We start from the raw sequence: 14,381 nt of genomic DNA, 5'->3' as shown, positions 1-14,381 counted from the left end.
CTGTTTTACTGTTACTCTATAGTAAATGTTCTGAATAGGCAAATTTTACATCTTCTTACAACATTTTTTGCCTGTTTGTCCTTACATATTTCTCCTGCAATCAAATTCTAGAGCCCTTTATGACAATTTATCCCTCATAACTTTAAGATCATTATATTATCATTTATTATGACGATGAATGAAACCTCACGTTGGAGAATCTGCGGTGCATCTTACATGTGGACCACACGTCAGGCTGCTCACCAGGGCAGCATTTCAAACACCAGCTGCTCCTCCAGAGAAAGATGAGCCTTTCTACTCCCGTAGAAAGTCTTGGAAACCCAAGGGGGCAACTCTGCCCTGTCCCATAGGACCCCTCTCGGGCAGAATTAACTTGCTGGCAGTGAGTTTGGTTTTGGTAACTACTTAATTTCTACAACACCTCTATGTAACATTACTAGCAACATGACTACTCTCACATTATAAATTAAGAACTTTATAAATTGAGAATGTCAACAAATAGAGAAGCTAAGAAACTTGCCCTTTATCACACAATGGGGAAATACACAAGCTGACTCTCTGGAACATGTATTTCTGATGTCAAAGACCACTTTATAGTAGAATTTTTCCATTTTGGAATTCACTACTTTTTATTTATGTATAGGCACAGTGTTGTATTTTCTATTGGAAAAAAATAGGCACAGTAGTAGTAAACACTCAGAAGTAGTTGTTTGCTTGTTTTTTAATAATCAGCCTCAATTTCTTAAAAAATTAATGAAAATGCAAAATGTCAAACCAACAGAAAAATCAAACTGACTATATGAGAAGTGCATTTTTTATTAATGTTCTATAATTTATTTCTCTAAGTTCTAATACCCATTGCAATGGCTACACAAGAACTCACAGTCAAAATTCATGATTAAGGGTTTATAAGAAAGTTAACAAGTTCTAATGGCAGTGAAAAATGCTCAGTGTTGAGTTTTTTTATCAGGACAAGTTACAAAGTTCTGTCAATTCTGTTAGTAAATGCCCCAAAGGTATACCATTCTGCTATAAGCCTCAACTCACAGACATTCAGTTGAAGTTATCTGGGTTAGCAAATCTATCAACAAATGGCTGTGTGAATTAAATGTCTAGAGGTACCCCACTCCAGTAAGCCCCAGCCCAAAGACAGTTCTACTTCCATGGGTCAGCAAGTCCAACTTCCCCAATTAAGTGTCCTGATACACCCTACTATGCAAGCCAGTGTCCTGAACAAAAACTCTCAGCTTCACTTGTTGAGTGGGTTGGGAAGTCCATCACTCTGTTCCAGGCTCTGGCACCTGGTTCTGCTGCTGCTCCCCTGATTTTATAGCTCTCTTCTGGATCCAAGAGGTTCCTTGTGCTGCGATCCCCGGTCCTGAGGATGTGCTCTACTCCTTGCTCTTGCTAGTGACGAGACCCCCTCCTCCTACTTTTCAGAGGGCTCATTTGCACAGAAGGATAGCACTCCAGGGAATCCTGTTTGAAATTATTCATGGTGAACCCTAACAGTGTCTTCCTCCACCTTCTTATCGGATCTATGCAAGGAGAGGTCATTTGGTGAGAGTTAGAGACTTTGGCTAGAAGACCCACATTAGATAATTCGCTGCATCTGGAAGAGTAAACGTCACATGTCTTATCAAGCATGTAAGTCATACTGCAGAGGATTAAACCCTAGGCTCTAGACTTCCTGTTTGCCCAGGTTGTCTTGCCTGCCCTGCTGCAGGGCCCAATCATTTGTTCTCCAAGCTTCCATAGGATGGGCCATCCCTAACCCAGCCCATTTGTTGGTGGGCCTTGTGCACTGAATTGCGTCCCCCACAAAGATATGTTGAAGTCTCAATACCCAGGACCTGAGAATGTGACCTCGTTTGGAAATCCGATCTTTGAAGACAGAATCTGTTAACATGTGATCATAACGGAGGAAGATGGGTCCTACACTGACATGAGTGGTGTTCTTATAAAAGAAGAAAAGACACACAGCTAAACAGAGGTCAGATGGCTATGTGAAGGTGAAGGCAGAGGTTTGGGGTTACACATCTAAAAGCCAAGGAAATCTAAGAATTTCAGACTGATGCCAGAAGTCAGAGACCTGGAACAGATCAGACCTCCGAGCCCTCCTAAGACACCCTTGCTGTTGGACTCATAGCTTCTGGAACGGTCAGATAATGGGTTTCTGTTCTTAGAATCCACCCCAATTTGTGACGTTTCGTTAAAGCAGTCCTAGGCAAAGCATCAGCTGAGTTAGATGAAGAAAAACAAAAAACACAAGGAGGTGATAAAACCTGTGATGGAGTGTCATTTCTTAATATGGCTCTTCAACCCACGTCTCTGTAACTCCCATCAAATGATTCGGCGGGGCGATGAAAACAGGGTATGTGTATCATTAAGGGGGGCGGGGGTGTGTGTGAGTCAGTTTGGGTTACCACCCTGGCTACAGGGGGTGGTGGTGGTGAGCAAGCTTTGACGAGCCATCTTGGAAGCAGCAGTAGAGATGAAACTCTGAGGGCCCTGAAGAGCATGCCAAGGGCTCTGAAATGACAGAGGCTGCCGAGTAGCGAGTCCCAGACCGTGGCACGGAGCCCCGGGGAGCAGCCTCAAGACTATGGGGTACTGCGTGGCCCGGGACTATGGAACTGTGGGACAGAGTGACAGGAGGGCTGCTGCCTGCCCCTTGCAGGCAAACGCCAAAGGACCACATGACTGAGAGACTACGAATCGCAGAGAGACTGGACTGCTGGCGGAGGAAACCAATGACTGTATCTTCACTGTTTGCTGATCCTGACTTGCGGTAACCTATTAACTTCCCTAATAAACCCCCTGAATTGTGAGTATTGGCTGTAAGTTCTGTGTGACATTACTGAACCCAGCATAGATTATGAGTGCCAAGGGGGAACTGTTGGTGTCAGAATAGGTTTAAAAAAAAAAAAAAGGATGGACCAGAGAGGTTTACCTTGTGGCAGTAAGGAAGCCAGAGGAGGTCAGCTATGCCCACCCCCCAGCCAATGACTGCAATAAAAGCTACGGCTTTTCCATGAGCTTAATATCATTAGTCCCAAAATAGCACGAGTTAGGCCACCACCTATGTGTTAAGCTTTGCATGTGCTTAAGAGATTCAAACCTTTCCTATAATTGCTGCTGTCTAGTCACTTCCGACTCAGAGGACTCGGAGAAGAAGTCCATCGACTTTTCAACACTGACCTTCTAGAAGCAACTTGTAGGCCTGTGTTCCAAGGGACCTCTAGAACTGAGCGTGTGAACATTTGCGTTCCTCAAAGGCTTCTTAATCAAACCCAAATCCACTGCTTGTGAGTCAATTTCAACTCATCTCTAACCTATTTTCTTTATTTTATACCCTGATTTCTCACACTGTAAATCTTTAAGGGCAGGCAAACAACCTTATCGTTCTCCTGTGGAACAACTGACGGATTTGAACTACCAATCGTGTGGTCAGCAATCCAATGATAAATCCACAGCACCACCTAACCATAATTACACCCCATAACCAAACCGACCACCATGGGGCCAATTCCAACTCATAGGGGCCTGAAGAGAGTTTCTAAAGCTGTGAATCGTTATAGAAGCATAAAGCCTTATCTTTCATCCTTAAAGCTATTAGTGGGTTTGAACCACTGACCTTGTGGTTAGCAATCCAACACCTACCTGACAGCATCACCAGGGCTCCTGGTCATAATGAAGGCCACTGAAATATTGCCCTAGACCCTGAAGTCATAAAAGGACATTCCAGCAATCTAAGCAAGTCTCTCAGCCACAAGCACCTCAGACAAAGCAGACCACAGTCACTTAGGAGAAAGCAAGGTAGGCTACAAAATCCAGAATTGTTTAAAATAAACGAACAAAAGACTACCACCCTGGTGACTCTCGCAGTAAGGACAAAATAGAGCCAGAGGAGATAAGAAAACTGTTCTTTTAGGACAGGGATCCCCTACAAGCAATATTCCGCAACAGAACCATGGGAACAGCAGAGCTCCAGATTCCAGAATAGCAAGCGTGGTGCCTGGGTCAGACGGCATCCCCAGAAAAGGTGAAGCTCACCCCTGATAAGAGCGTGGAGGCTCATCAAGGGAAGCTTGGGGGTGGTAGGCAAAAGAGCCCATAAGGTAATTCCCAGAGGGACAAATGTTCAGACTCAGGACACCGGAGAGGATGCTGTCATCGTGGCCTTTACTGGAGCCAAGAAAGGACACATCCAAGGTACAAGCCTCATAAAGTCATGAGGCCAGAACAGACCAAGGCTTTTTATCCTGAGATGTTTATCCATCTGCAATTTAATAGGGAACATGGTAAAATTACACACACTCCTGCTTTTTCATACCAACCACTAAGTCAATTCACCTTTCTAGGACTTAGTTACCTCAGCTGTTACACGAGGGAGGGGAACCAGTTAGTTCTCCCTTCCCACCCAGCCCTGAAAAGAGAGCGTGCCTGCAGAAAATGCTTCTAGGCGCACTTGACCAGTCACCCCCTCATTTCTGATTGCCACCTGACCTTCCCATCTTTGGAGGCAACTATTAAAACCAAACTAATGGAAAGTTCACAGTTGGTCCTTTGAAACAGAAATGCCTCACGGTATTTCTAATTGTCTGTGTGATCATAGATAGAGGTCACCCAGAGAGACAATAAGAAATGGACTAGATCTTCTAAGATATTCCTCACAGCAAAGAAGAGAGACTGCATGCAGCCACTTCAGTCCTTTTCCCTCCATACTGCTGAGCTCCCTTCCGGGGAAAGGAGGCCAGCTCACAACAGCTGGCCCAGGAGGCAGCTCTGGCTAGACTGTCCTTGGCCCTTGTGGTTGGTATGGTCTAGAGGGAAGCATGGTGGGTGAGGAAATTTGGATTCTAGACCAAAACTTTCCAGTAACCATATAAGATATTTATTTAGCTTTTGCTGCCTCCGTTTTCTATTTATAAGACAGCAACCATTCCGCAGTGAAGATGTGCTATGTGCAGGAAGAGAAAGTTTGTGAAACATTTGATGTCTAGGGAGGAAAAGTATTATGGTAATGATTGGATATGTGAATGGCAAGGAATAGGGATTTAGCCATCACATTTTTAAAAATCCTATCATGTTTCATTAGTGAGAGGGTCACTTGACCACAGAATCAGAGTGTCTTCAGCAAATAAAAGGAAGGGGTTATGACTGACAATGAAACACAAATAAATATATACAACATCAATCTCCCTGGTGGAATGAACTCGGCTATCATGGAAATCTCACTGCTAGTGAGTCCATTCCGACTCATAGTGACCCCACAGGACAGGGTAGAACTGCCCCTGTGGGTTTCTGAGACTGTAATTCTTTACAAGAGTAGAAAGCCTCCTCTTTCTCCCATAGAGTGCCGAGTAGTAGTTTCGAACAGCTGGCATTGTGGTTAGCAGCCCAATCCATAAATATTATGCCACCAGGAGGGAATGCCCTCGAGGAGATAACTTGACACCATAGCTGCAGTAATGGGATCAGTTATGTGTTAGGCAGGGTTCTCGAGAGAAACAAAACCAGGACACTTATGATTTTATATAGATGGATGATGGATAGAGAAATAGATAGATTTATACAGTGATAGGAATAAAACAGCTAATTAGTCTACACAGCAATACAAAGGGTTCAGTTCAACTCACTTCTGTGGAACAGTTAATACACTAGAAGTCCTTCAACTCACATGGGCTGCCAGGTCCAAGGTCAAGGAAGCAGACAGTGAAGTCCTCCCTCAGGTAAGGCAGGCAGTCTCCCCACAGGCAGCAAACACCATGGTGGGTCAGCAACAGTTAGTCACTTTGGAGCTTAGCAAAGCAGGCCTCAGTTGGATCTCAAACTCAAGCATGGTGACAGGATCCACCAGCTTTTAAGCGTGATGAAGCATGGCTCAAAGGAGCCTCAAGCTCTAGCAACATGATCCATGGGTTGGCTTGGTCCACAGGTAGTGTAGTATACAGGTTGAGGCAGAGAACTAGCTAAAGCAGCAACACACTGGTCCAATCACCAGTGAGCAAGAGAAATATGGGGTGCCGGCAGTCTTCATTTATCTCGATTGCACTCCAATCAAGCTGAACTGATCAAACTCTGCCCCCATGTTCCTATTGGCCGAGTTGGCACAATAAATCTAAGTATCACAAGTAATGAGGATGGTGCAGAACTGGGCAGGGTTTCGTTCTGTTGTGCATGGGGTCACTGTGGATTGGAACTGGCTCAATGGCACCTAACAACAATAAGAACAACGTGGAAGCGAGAAGCATAGCTGTGACTTAGATGGCTGGTTTGTGAACTACCTCTTTTCTTACTTTCTTCCTCCCTTCCTTACTCTTTTCTCCTCTGCCTCCTCCTTCCAAACCTTTGAAAGATTTTCATTGAGCGCTACAATGGTCCATATCCTGGATATGGACCCAGCCCTCAAGGTCTCACATATCTGGCCATTTAACTAAATGGCTAACATCCATCAGTAAGTGTGACTGAGGGAGGGGATGTCGGTTTCCTCTAAGTGTTCAAGGGTTTGCTCAGAGCATTGCCACTGGGCTCCAAATGGCTGTGGTCAAAGAGGCTCAGACAGGGACCTGAGAGCCTGCACTGACAGCTGCGCCTGCCAATGCCATCCATTTTAAAATGTCTTCTTTTGTGCATTTGCCCTCCTTCCTCAGGTATTCTTTGTCTTTTCTATTGGCAGGTTGGGAAGGATAGCCATATGCTGAGTGGCAATTATAGTAAGTGTCTTTCATATACTCCTTGGTTAACCCTAAATATTTATTTCTGGGGGAAGAATTCTGTAACAGTGGACAGAAGAAGAATGAGTGGAGACATGGGACTGGTTGAGATGATGTTACAAAGGTAAGATAAAAGGGCTCACCTCCGTCTTTTCAGAAAAAGCTACTCAGCGCCTCCCTGACAATTCAACATGTTTGCACTGTAGCTCAACATCTAACTAAAGTGTAGGTATCTGCTGCTGCAGCCACTCCTCCCAGCCCTGAACCCAGTGTTCCCGCACCACCAGTGGACAGTAGTGCCCATTTTGGGAAAGACTGCTCTAAAGTCAAACCGTGTCAGGACTGTCAGAACGCCCAACTTGGAAACTTCTTTTGGATTTTATTCTATGTGTCATCACAGTCAAAAGTCACTCAAGTCATAGAATTCCGGGGCTCCCAAGCCAGCTATTTCCCACCCCCAAATTTAGAGGCTGTCTTAGACCTCCATCTATAATGATCATACTAATTGCAGCTAGAATTTGTGAAGGTGTCTCGCTTTCAGGCTTTGGGCTTGGTGCTTTACAAACACAAGCAGCACCAGCAACCGCCTCCTCACTCCCACTTTTCTAAAGGGGGAAGACAAGTCTCTGGAAAGCAAAGTAGAGCGAGCATTAAGGGAGAGAAGCCGGATCTAAGCATGGTCTATCTGACTCCAAATTCTGGGCGTCCTCTACTATGCTATGCTGTCTTCATGTTTATCTTTTTGAGATGTCACTTGCATTCCTCTCTCCTTCTGGGAATCTGAGAGCAGAGGGAACGGAAGCAAGAACAGAAGCAGCAACACGCAAGACACCCAAAAGGCATGCGAGAAGGAAGAAGAGAAACCCACGCCACTTTCCAGGGCAGGGGCCTTGCTTTTGAAGGAAAGAGCTGCTACAGCGGGGTCATTGGATGCAACAACTTCCTTCATGCTCCTGGCTGCTGCCAGAGAGAAGCTGGCAAGAAGGAAGTGGGGCTTGGAGCTGCTATCCCTCAGGGATGCTGCTTGGCTCCTCCAATCAGGGGTTGGCTTGACTGGAAGCCTATGGCCATCACAAACAGCCTGCAGGGATGTTTTCCCACCCTGGTCCAAGGGTACCCCAACTATGAGCCTTCTCCCCTCTCCTGAAATCTTCTTGGTCCTTTGATCCCTTAGTCTGATGGCCACAGCCCAAGCCAACCTGAGAAGGCAAAAGGCTCGTCTGGATTACTTTTGCTGTTTGACGTATGAAATATGGTGTCGTGAGCTCACATTTAGGAAAGCTTCTCCTGAAAAATAAGTTTCATTCTGTAATCCACTTTTTATTGGTTAGAAGCAAAACAAAACGGATCATATATTTAAGAGCAGAAGGAAGAAGAAAGGCATACCATCCGAGAAACGTCCAGTAAGTAAATACCCCAGAAATATTTATGTAAGTGGTTACTCTGGGATATCTGAGGGGAAAATGTGAAGGCAATTTTCTTAGAGATCATCACATTTATATGAAATTCAAACTGCAAATGCAACCACAGGTACATTCCTTTAATTTGACAAAGGATGGCTGGGTTTGGGGAGCATTAACAAAGCACTCACCTGGCATGACCATGGTCTGTGGGGCTGCGGAATCCGTACTTAAGCAGAGGCGGCCACCTTTGGCTAATCTGTCACAGAGCAAGGTGATATGCTTCTTCAGACGGCTGGTGTCCTTGGGGATGCTCAGTTGGCTGCTGAGGTTCAGGGCCTGTTCCTTCGAGCTCTTTGACAGGCAGGTCTTCAGTAGGTGGGAAATCGCAGCATCCACTGTTTCTTCCCAGCCCTGGAGGCAAAAATCAATTTCAAATTTAGGTAAAGATGACAGGAGAAGAATAGGTATTTGGCTATTCATTGAGTTATACAGATTCTGAATGTTTATTCTCCAGTGTTGGGGGGCTGTTAGGGACTTGGTGTCTGGATTATTCCAGAACAGTCTGGTTGTGCATTCTAATTCTATTAGCTGTTTAAACAAATTACTTAATTTCTCTAAGCCTCATCTTCATCTATAGACACGGCTCAAACAGAAAAAAAATGATTGTGAGGGTGGCACAGGACTGGACAGCGGTTTTGTTGTGTTGTACAAAGGGTCGCTTTGCACAATGTTGAGTTGGAAGTCACTCAATGGCACCTAACAATAGTCTATTCCTCCAAGGGTTATATGAACACTGCTTAGCTCGATGCCAGGCACATGGTAATCAGTAGCAATAATAATCTAAGGCATGGATATATTTGATCATCTGGTGGATGAAGCTGCCAGACTGGTGGTTTGCTTTGCTCTATCGCTGTGCTGAAGAAGAATTGGCCAGGCAGAGAGAGCCTTTGGATACCTTTGGAGAAAACTAGAAGGAGGAGAAAGTCCAAGTGTCTCTTTCAGTTCCTGGCCCTATGGCCCGACCCCCTAGGGTTGCAGCCAGGGGCCAAAGGAACATAATTAAGGAGTGATTCTGTGAGACACAGGGCCTACCTAGTCACATTTCATTGACCAAGTGACAAAAGGGACACAAGGAAGGGAAGCCAACCATCTATGTCACCTCTGTTAGGAATGGCGTGACTGTGCTGGGTTACGACATGAAGTAGTTCACTGTCTGTTTAGGCTGCAAATCCAGGATCATGAATGTTCAATGGAGACCTCAGCATCATCGCGAAGGGCACCAACACCAGCAGGACTGGTCCATGAAGCACCACCTTCAGGGGTGTTCCAATACCAACATGATCTCACCAACTTAAGCACACAAGAAGTGTGTGTGTGTGTGTGTGTGTGTGTGTGTAGGGGGGGCGGGGGGGGGGAGACGGGAAGTAGCACAGCTCTGCCATTAGGCATCCTCAGTGGGTTGCAGAGTTTATTGGGTAAGATTTTTATGGGACAATGAAGGCCCTCTACTCATAGTAGTGCATTGGGGAAGTGTAGGTGCAATCTGGGTTGTCATTGACGATGTGATTCCATTCAAACCATACAGTGGTAAGACCTAGAACTCCATGATCACCACAAGCAAAGGGAGATGATAAAGGAAGATGCCACAGGACCTCATTCTCGAAGAACACTGAAGAGCAGCACAGCCCAACTCGGGCATTGCCCTCCCTGGGAATCACATCCGTGGACCCTCTGTGGGGCTCTTAGACATGGTGCTGTCGTCTCTGCATGCCTGGGTCCTGCATCAGACTGCCTGGTCTTCTTTTCACCCTAGACTGTGCTCAGTCAACAGTGGGTGGGCAAAAGATGTACTTGCTTGAAACACCACAAAGGTCAGTTACAGACTAAGACCTTAAGAGTTGGGAAGACTTTGCAGATCTTGACTCTGGTCTTTTGGGATTTTCCCAGGATCCTTTATACAACAGCAGTCATCTGTCTAGGCATGGCTGCCTTCAAGATCCAAAATTATTACTTTTTGAGGCAGTTCACTCCTTATAAGGACATGTATAGCCAGTAGAAGCTATTTCTATACTGAGCCAACATTTGCCCCATTGACCCCCAATCTACCCTCCAGAGCCAGGCAGAATAAATCTAACCTCTCTTCTCCATGACAGCCCTTTATATCTGTGAAGACAGAAATTCTGTACCCTCTTCTCCAGAATAAACATCCCTAGTTCCTCCAGCTCTTCCTTATATAAACAGGGTTTCAAGTTTTCTTTCCATCCTGACCACTCTTCTTTGAATGAGTTCCAATTTTAAACACTTATGATTTTATACAGCTAAGTAGAGAAGCACACACTGAACCCAATACATCAGGCAGGGGGAGGAGAGTTGGCAGGGGCGGGGGGATAAAGCGCAGGGTAGGACACACCCTGCCTCCCAGTTTCTGGAAATTGGGCCTGCCAGCTGGGCCTCCGTATGCCTCCACTCTCTTGGCAGCTACTCCACACGCTGGATCTACAATGAGCGCAGACAGGAACTTATAAAGGGCCCCATGTCTTTTTCATACCCACCATGCTATTTTCTTCTAGACTTCCACACGTGGAACTTTAGGCCAAGCTGCAGATGCTCTAAGTATAGCCTAGGGAGCTGCTCGTTGATGAACATGATCAAGTTTTTACATTCACGTCTGATTTTACACTCAACTGAACACTCACATTGCCATCAGGCAAATTTTAAAAAAAGATTCGTTATTTTGAAAATCCTTTCAAGGGATGTCCAAAATTGCACAAGCAGCATCCTACCCCAAACCACCGAAGCAAAGCAAACCCCTGGTTACCACAAAGCCATCCCTATCTACTCTACAGCATCTAAACTAAAGAGAGAGGCAAAACTGATGTTGTGTTTGGCCAATAACGTGAAGAAGAACTTAAGAGCAAATAGTAACCCAGATGCCACTGAAGGGGATGTATTTCCAACTTTCTTTTGGATCCCAGTGCTGAAAGTCTCGGGAGCATAAAGGAGAAGACCCGTGGTATGTATTTTGGTACTTGTGTGGTCTGAGTTCACTTCAGCATTAAAACAGTTGCTATGATTTTCTAGACAATTCATCAAAGCAAACAACTGTATTCTAAAAGCAAGTTACAGTAGCATATTAGAACATTGAAGCAGATAGGGCATTTAGTTAATACAGAGGCATGATGAAATTTTCTCTCTGACTACCAACTCACAGATGAAGTACAAACCCACGTCATGTGTCTGCATTTGGCACGGGTCTTTAATACCATGAGACATGTTTCATTTTCACCGAAGCATGGTTCTTTCTTTATCTTTCTTTCTTTTAGAGAGAGAGTGCCTGAATTACTCCTTAAATCCAAACATGACAATAAAAAGGAATGTTCATGACACAAAAGGAAATCTTTTAAGATGAGAGTGTGATTAAAGACACAACTAACGGGAATCATGCATAGGGTAAACATGAGCAGAGAATGATCAAAAACTCCTGTGGTGACAATATAAAACAAAACTCGTTGGAAACCAGGGCACTCAAGTGTGAGCAGTACTTTAGAGTGTCTGAGGTTATCACCTTTAGGTATAACCCTCACATATACACATTGCATGCGTGCGTGCGTGCAGACATGAACCTCTCCCACACGCATATACCTAAGCTTTATTCTCTCAACCTAAATATCAATTATACCATTATTTTTTAACTCTTCTTACACTGGGAGTCTGCCAAAGCGAGACTTAGAGGCAAGGTTGGTGAGATCTGGTCTTACATACATTGGACATGTCAAGAGTTGTCTATTCTTCCACACTGTGGACATGTTGTCCAGTCCCTGGAGAAGGATGTCATGTTTGGTGAAGTAGAGGGGCAGCGAAAATGAGGAAGGCCCCCAAGGAGATGGACTGACAGTGGCTGCAACAATGGGCGCAAGCACAGGAACAATTATGAAGATGGCGCAGGGCAGCTCAGTGTCTCGTTCTGTTGTGCATCAGGTAGCTATGAGTCAGAAGTGATTCGATAGAACTTAACACCAATAACGTTCTGATTGCAAAATAAAACCGAAACGGTGGGAACATCCTGTTTAAAAATCTGTGGGTGGCTGAAGAATTCTAAGCACAGGCTCTTTCTTCAGTGAGAAATGATTCTAGTTCTGCCACTGTCAGCCTCAGAAGTCTTTGTTAGCTTGGCTATTACTTTTACAAAACATCAGGTGTGAAGATAGCTATAGAGGTAACTAGCTAAATAAAAATGCATGAATGGTTTTATTTTACCACCTTCATGGTCCTTGCCAATAATGAAAACAATCTTATTTGAGGGATTGTTTTTATCAGGTTTGGTATTTGTTTTGTTTGGCCTTTGATGGTTACTCTGAATAATCTAAGGGGCCTGGTGGTGCCATCAACTAAATGGTGGGCTGCTAACCTCAGTGTCAGTGGTTCAAACCCACCAGCCCTTCCATAGGAGAAGATGAAGCTATCTACTCCCATAAAGATTTACAGCCTCAGAAACCCCATATAGAGTTCTCTATGAGTTGGAATCAACTCAGTGGCAGTGGGTTGTTTGGCTGGGTGCCTATATAATCTAATAGTGATAATTATGCTTTCCCTTTGTTCCCAAGATGAAGTTGCTAATCCCTTATGACATCATTTTTGTCTAAGTTGTTCTACCTGAGTCTCTGTTTCCTTCCCCTTGATGGATAAGACTGCTTCACTCCTGCCAGTGCACCTCAAGGTCCCAGCAGCAGTGACTATCACTGTGCTACTTGCTGATTGACTTTTCAAGGTCAAGTTCCCTGCTGGGCACACCCGCCAACACTACCTGCATCCCAATTCTTGGCTGGTATGTTTCACCTGCCTGTGAAGAGATTCCTGGGACTCCCGTGCTGGTCCTAGATGCCTCTGTGTGATGCCTGGCATGCTGCCTCTTTAGATCAAAGGCCCTGGTCTCTCCTTGTCTGCTCAACCTTATGGCTGAATCCAACAGATCTATTCTTTTTACTCTGCAGAGAAGTCCGATAGCAGGGTTTCTGATCTCTGCCTCACTGTCCACTGGTCCTTGTGTGGAAATGTCAGTATCAAACAAGCAGCTTCTCAGAAATAGCAAGAAGCAAAAAGTTTGACTGAGTTTATACTGTTAATTTCCTATGAACCAGAGTGATAAAAAAAAAGAATTTATATATACACAGATAGATAGATATAGATATCCATGTTAAAATAGCCAAATTGAATAGTCACCTCTAGGCTTAGGGTACCTCATTTGTCACAAATGCTCCTTCACTCTGTGACCCTAGAAAATTCATTTTAACTTCTAAGGTACAGGTGGAGTTTCCATGGAAGGGGAACAACACCATTTTCCATGACAATCTCACATGGATAGTTAACACATTCTGAAATCATGTGATAGGTTTTAAGTCAGCTTGGCTGGAGCAGGAGTCTCAGTGGTTTGGCAGTTAGGGCCTAGTAATCCCCCATCTTGTGACCCAATTCAATGTAATCAATTCCATAATTGGATCTGATATGAGCAGCCAATCAGTTGTAAGAAGATTATGAGAGGATGCAACACCCTTCCTCAGGGTACAGCCTCAGTACAATTGAAAGAAAGTCTCCCTGAAGGTGTGGCCTGCTTCCAATATAAGCAGACACTGTGGATAAGTTTGTTTATTGTTGGGTCTGGGTCTTGCATCTGGCTCATCAACCTCTGGTTCTTTAGACTTGAGCCAATGGCCTGCCATCTAACCTGCCCAATCTTGGATTCTTTCACCTTTGCAGCCACCAGCCTGTCATCTTCCTCTTGATCTTGGATTAGTCAACTCCCGCAACTACTTGAGGCAGAAAAATCCTCCAGCCTAACATCTGACCCACAAATTTGGAACCTGTTCAAACTTGCACTTGTTGACTTCTCCAACAGTGTGAGGCATTTTCTTGATATAAATTTATACACACACATACACACATATATGTACACACATATACATACAGACACACATATACAACTTCACTGGTTTTCCTCATCTAGAGAACCCAGCGTAAGACAAACTCCAAAATTAGAAAGTACAAACGGAAATCCAGCATACAAAATAACATCCTTAAATTTTTTCAAATTATACACTTCTACAAACTTACTTTTATCATAGAAGCACTACCATATCCTTAAATATAGCAGTATAGGAAACACCACCAAATGCCATGGGAGTTGTCTTACAGCTCTTTTAGAATTTGTCTGGCAGCTTTTCTGATTTTCTTCCAGAAAACCACCCCCCACCAGTGAAACAGG

The 14,381-nt window shown here is 44.5% G+C and overlaps 1 protein-coding gene and 1 non-coding gene across 2 annotated transcripts in view; one reads left to right on the top strand and one right to left on the bottom strand.

The window, feature by feature from the left end:
- Positions 1–14,381, bottom strand: part of BBS9 (Bardet-Biedl syndrome 9) — a 578,043-nt gene that overhangs the window by 80,319 nt on the left and 483,343 nt on the right. Inside the window, exon 22 of the mRNA XM_045288670.1 lies at positions 8,311–8,533. Coding sequence (XP_045144605.1) covers positions 8,311–8,533 — 223 coding nt within the window. The remainder of the gene's footprint in view (positions 1–8,310; positions 8,534–14,381) is intronic.
- LOC115869255 lies at positions 14,301–14,363 on the top strand. The gene has a single exon (XR_004046074.1). It is a non-coding gene; the product is annotated as a U7 small nuclear RNA (small nuclear RNA).

Source organism: Echinops telfairi, unplaced genomic scaffold (assembly GCF_000313985.2).
Source record: "Echinops telfairi isolate 266 unplaced genomic scaffold, ASM31398v2 ScPeMD7_23;HRSCAF=83, whole genome shotgun sequence".
Classification (NCBI taxonomy): Eukaryota; Metazoa; Chordata; class Mammalia; order Afrosoricida; family Tenrecidae; genus Echinops; species Echinops telfairi.
Note: the sequence above shows the minus strand (reverse complement) of the source record. Positions and strands in the feature narration are given on the sequence as shown.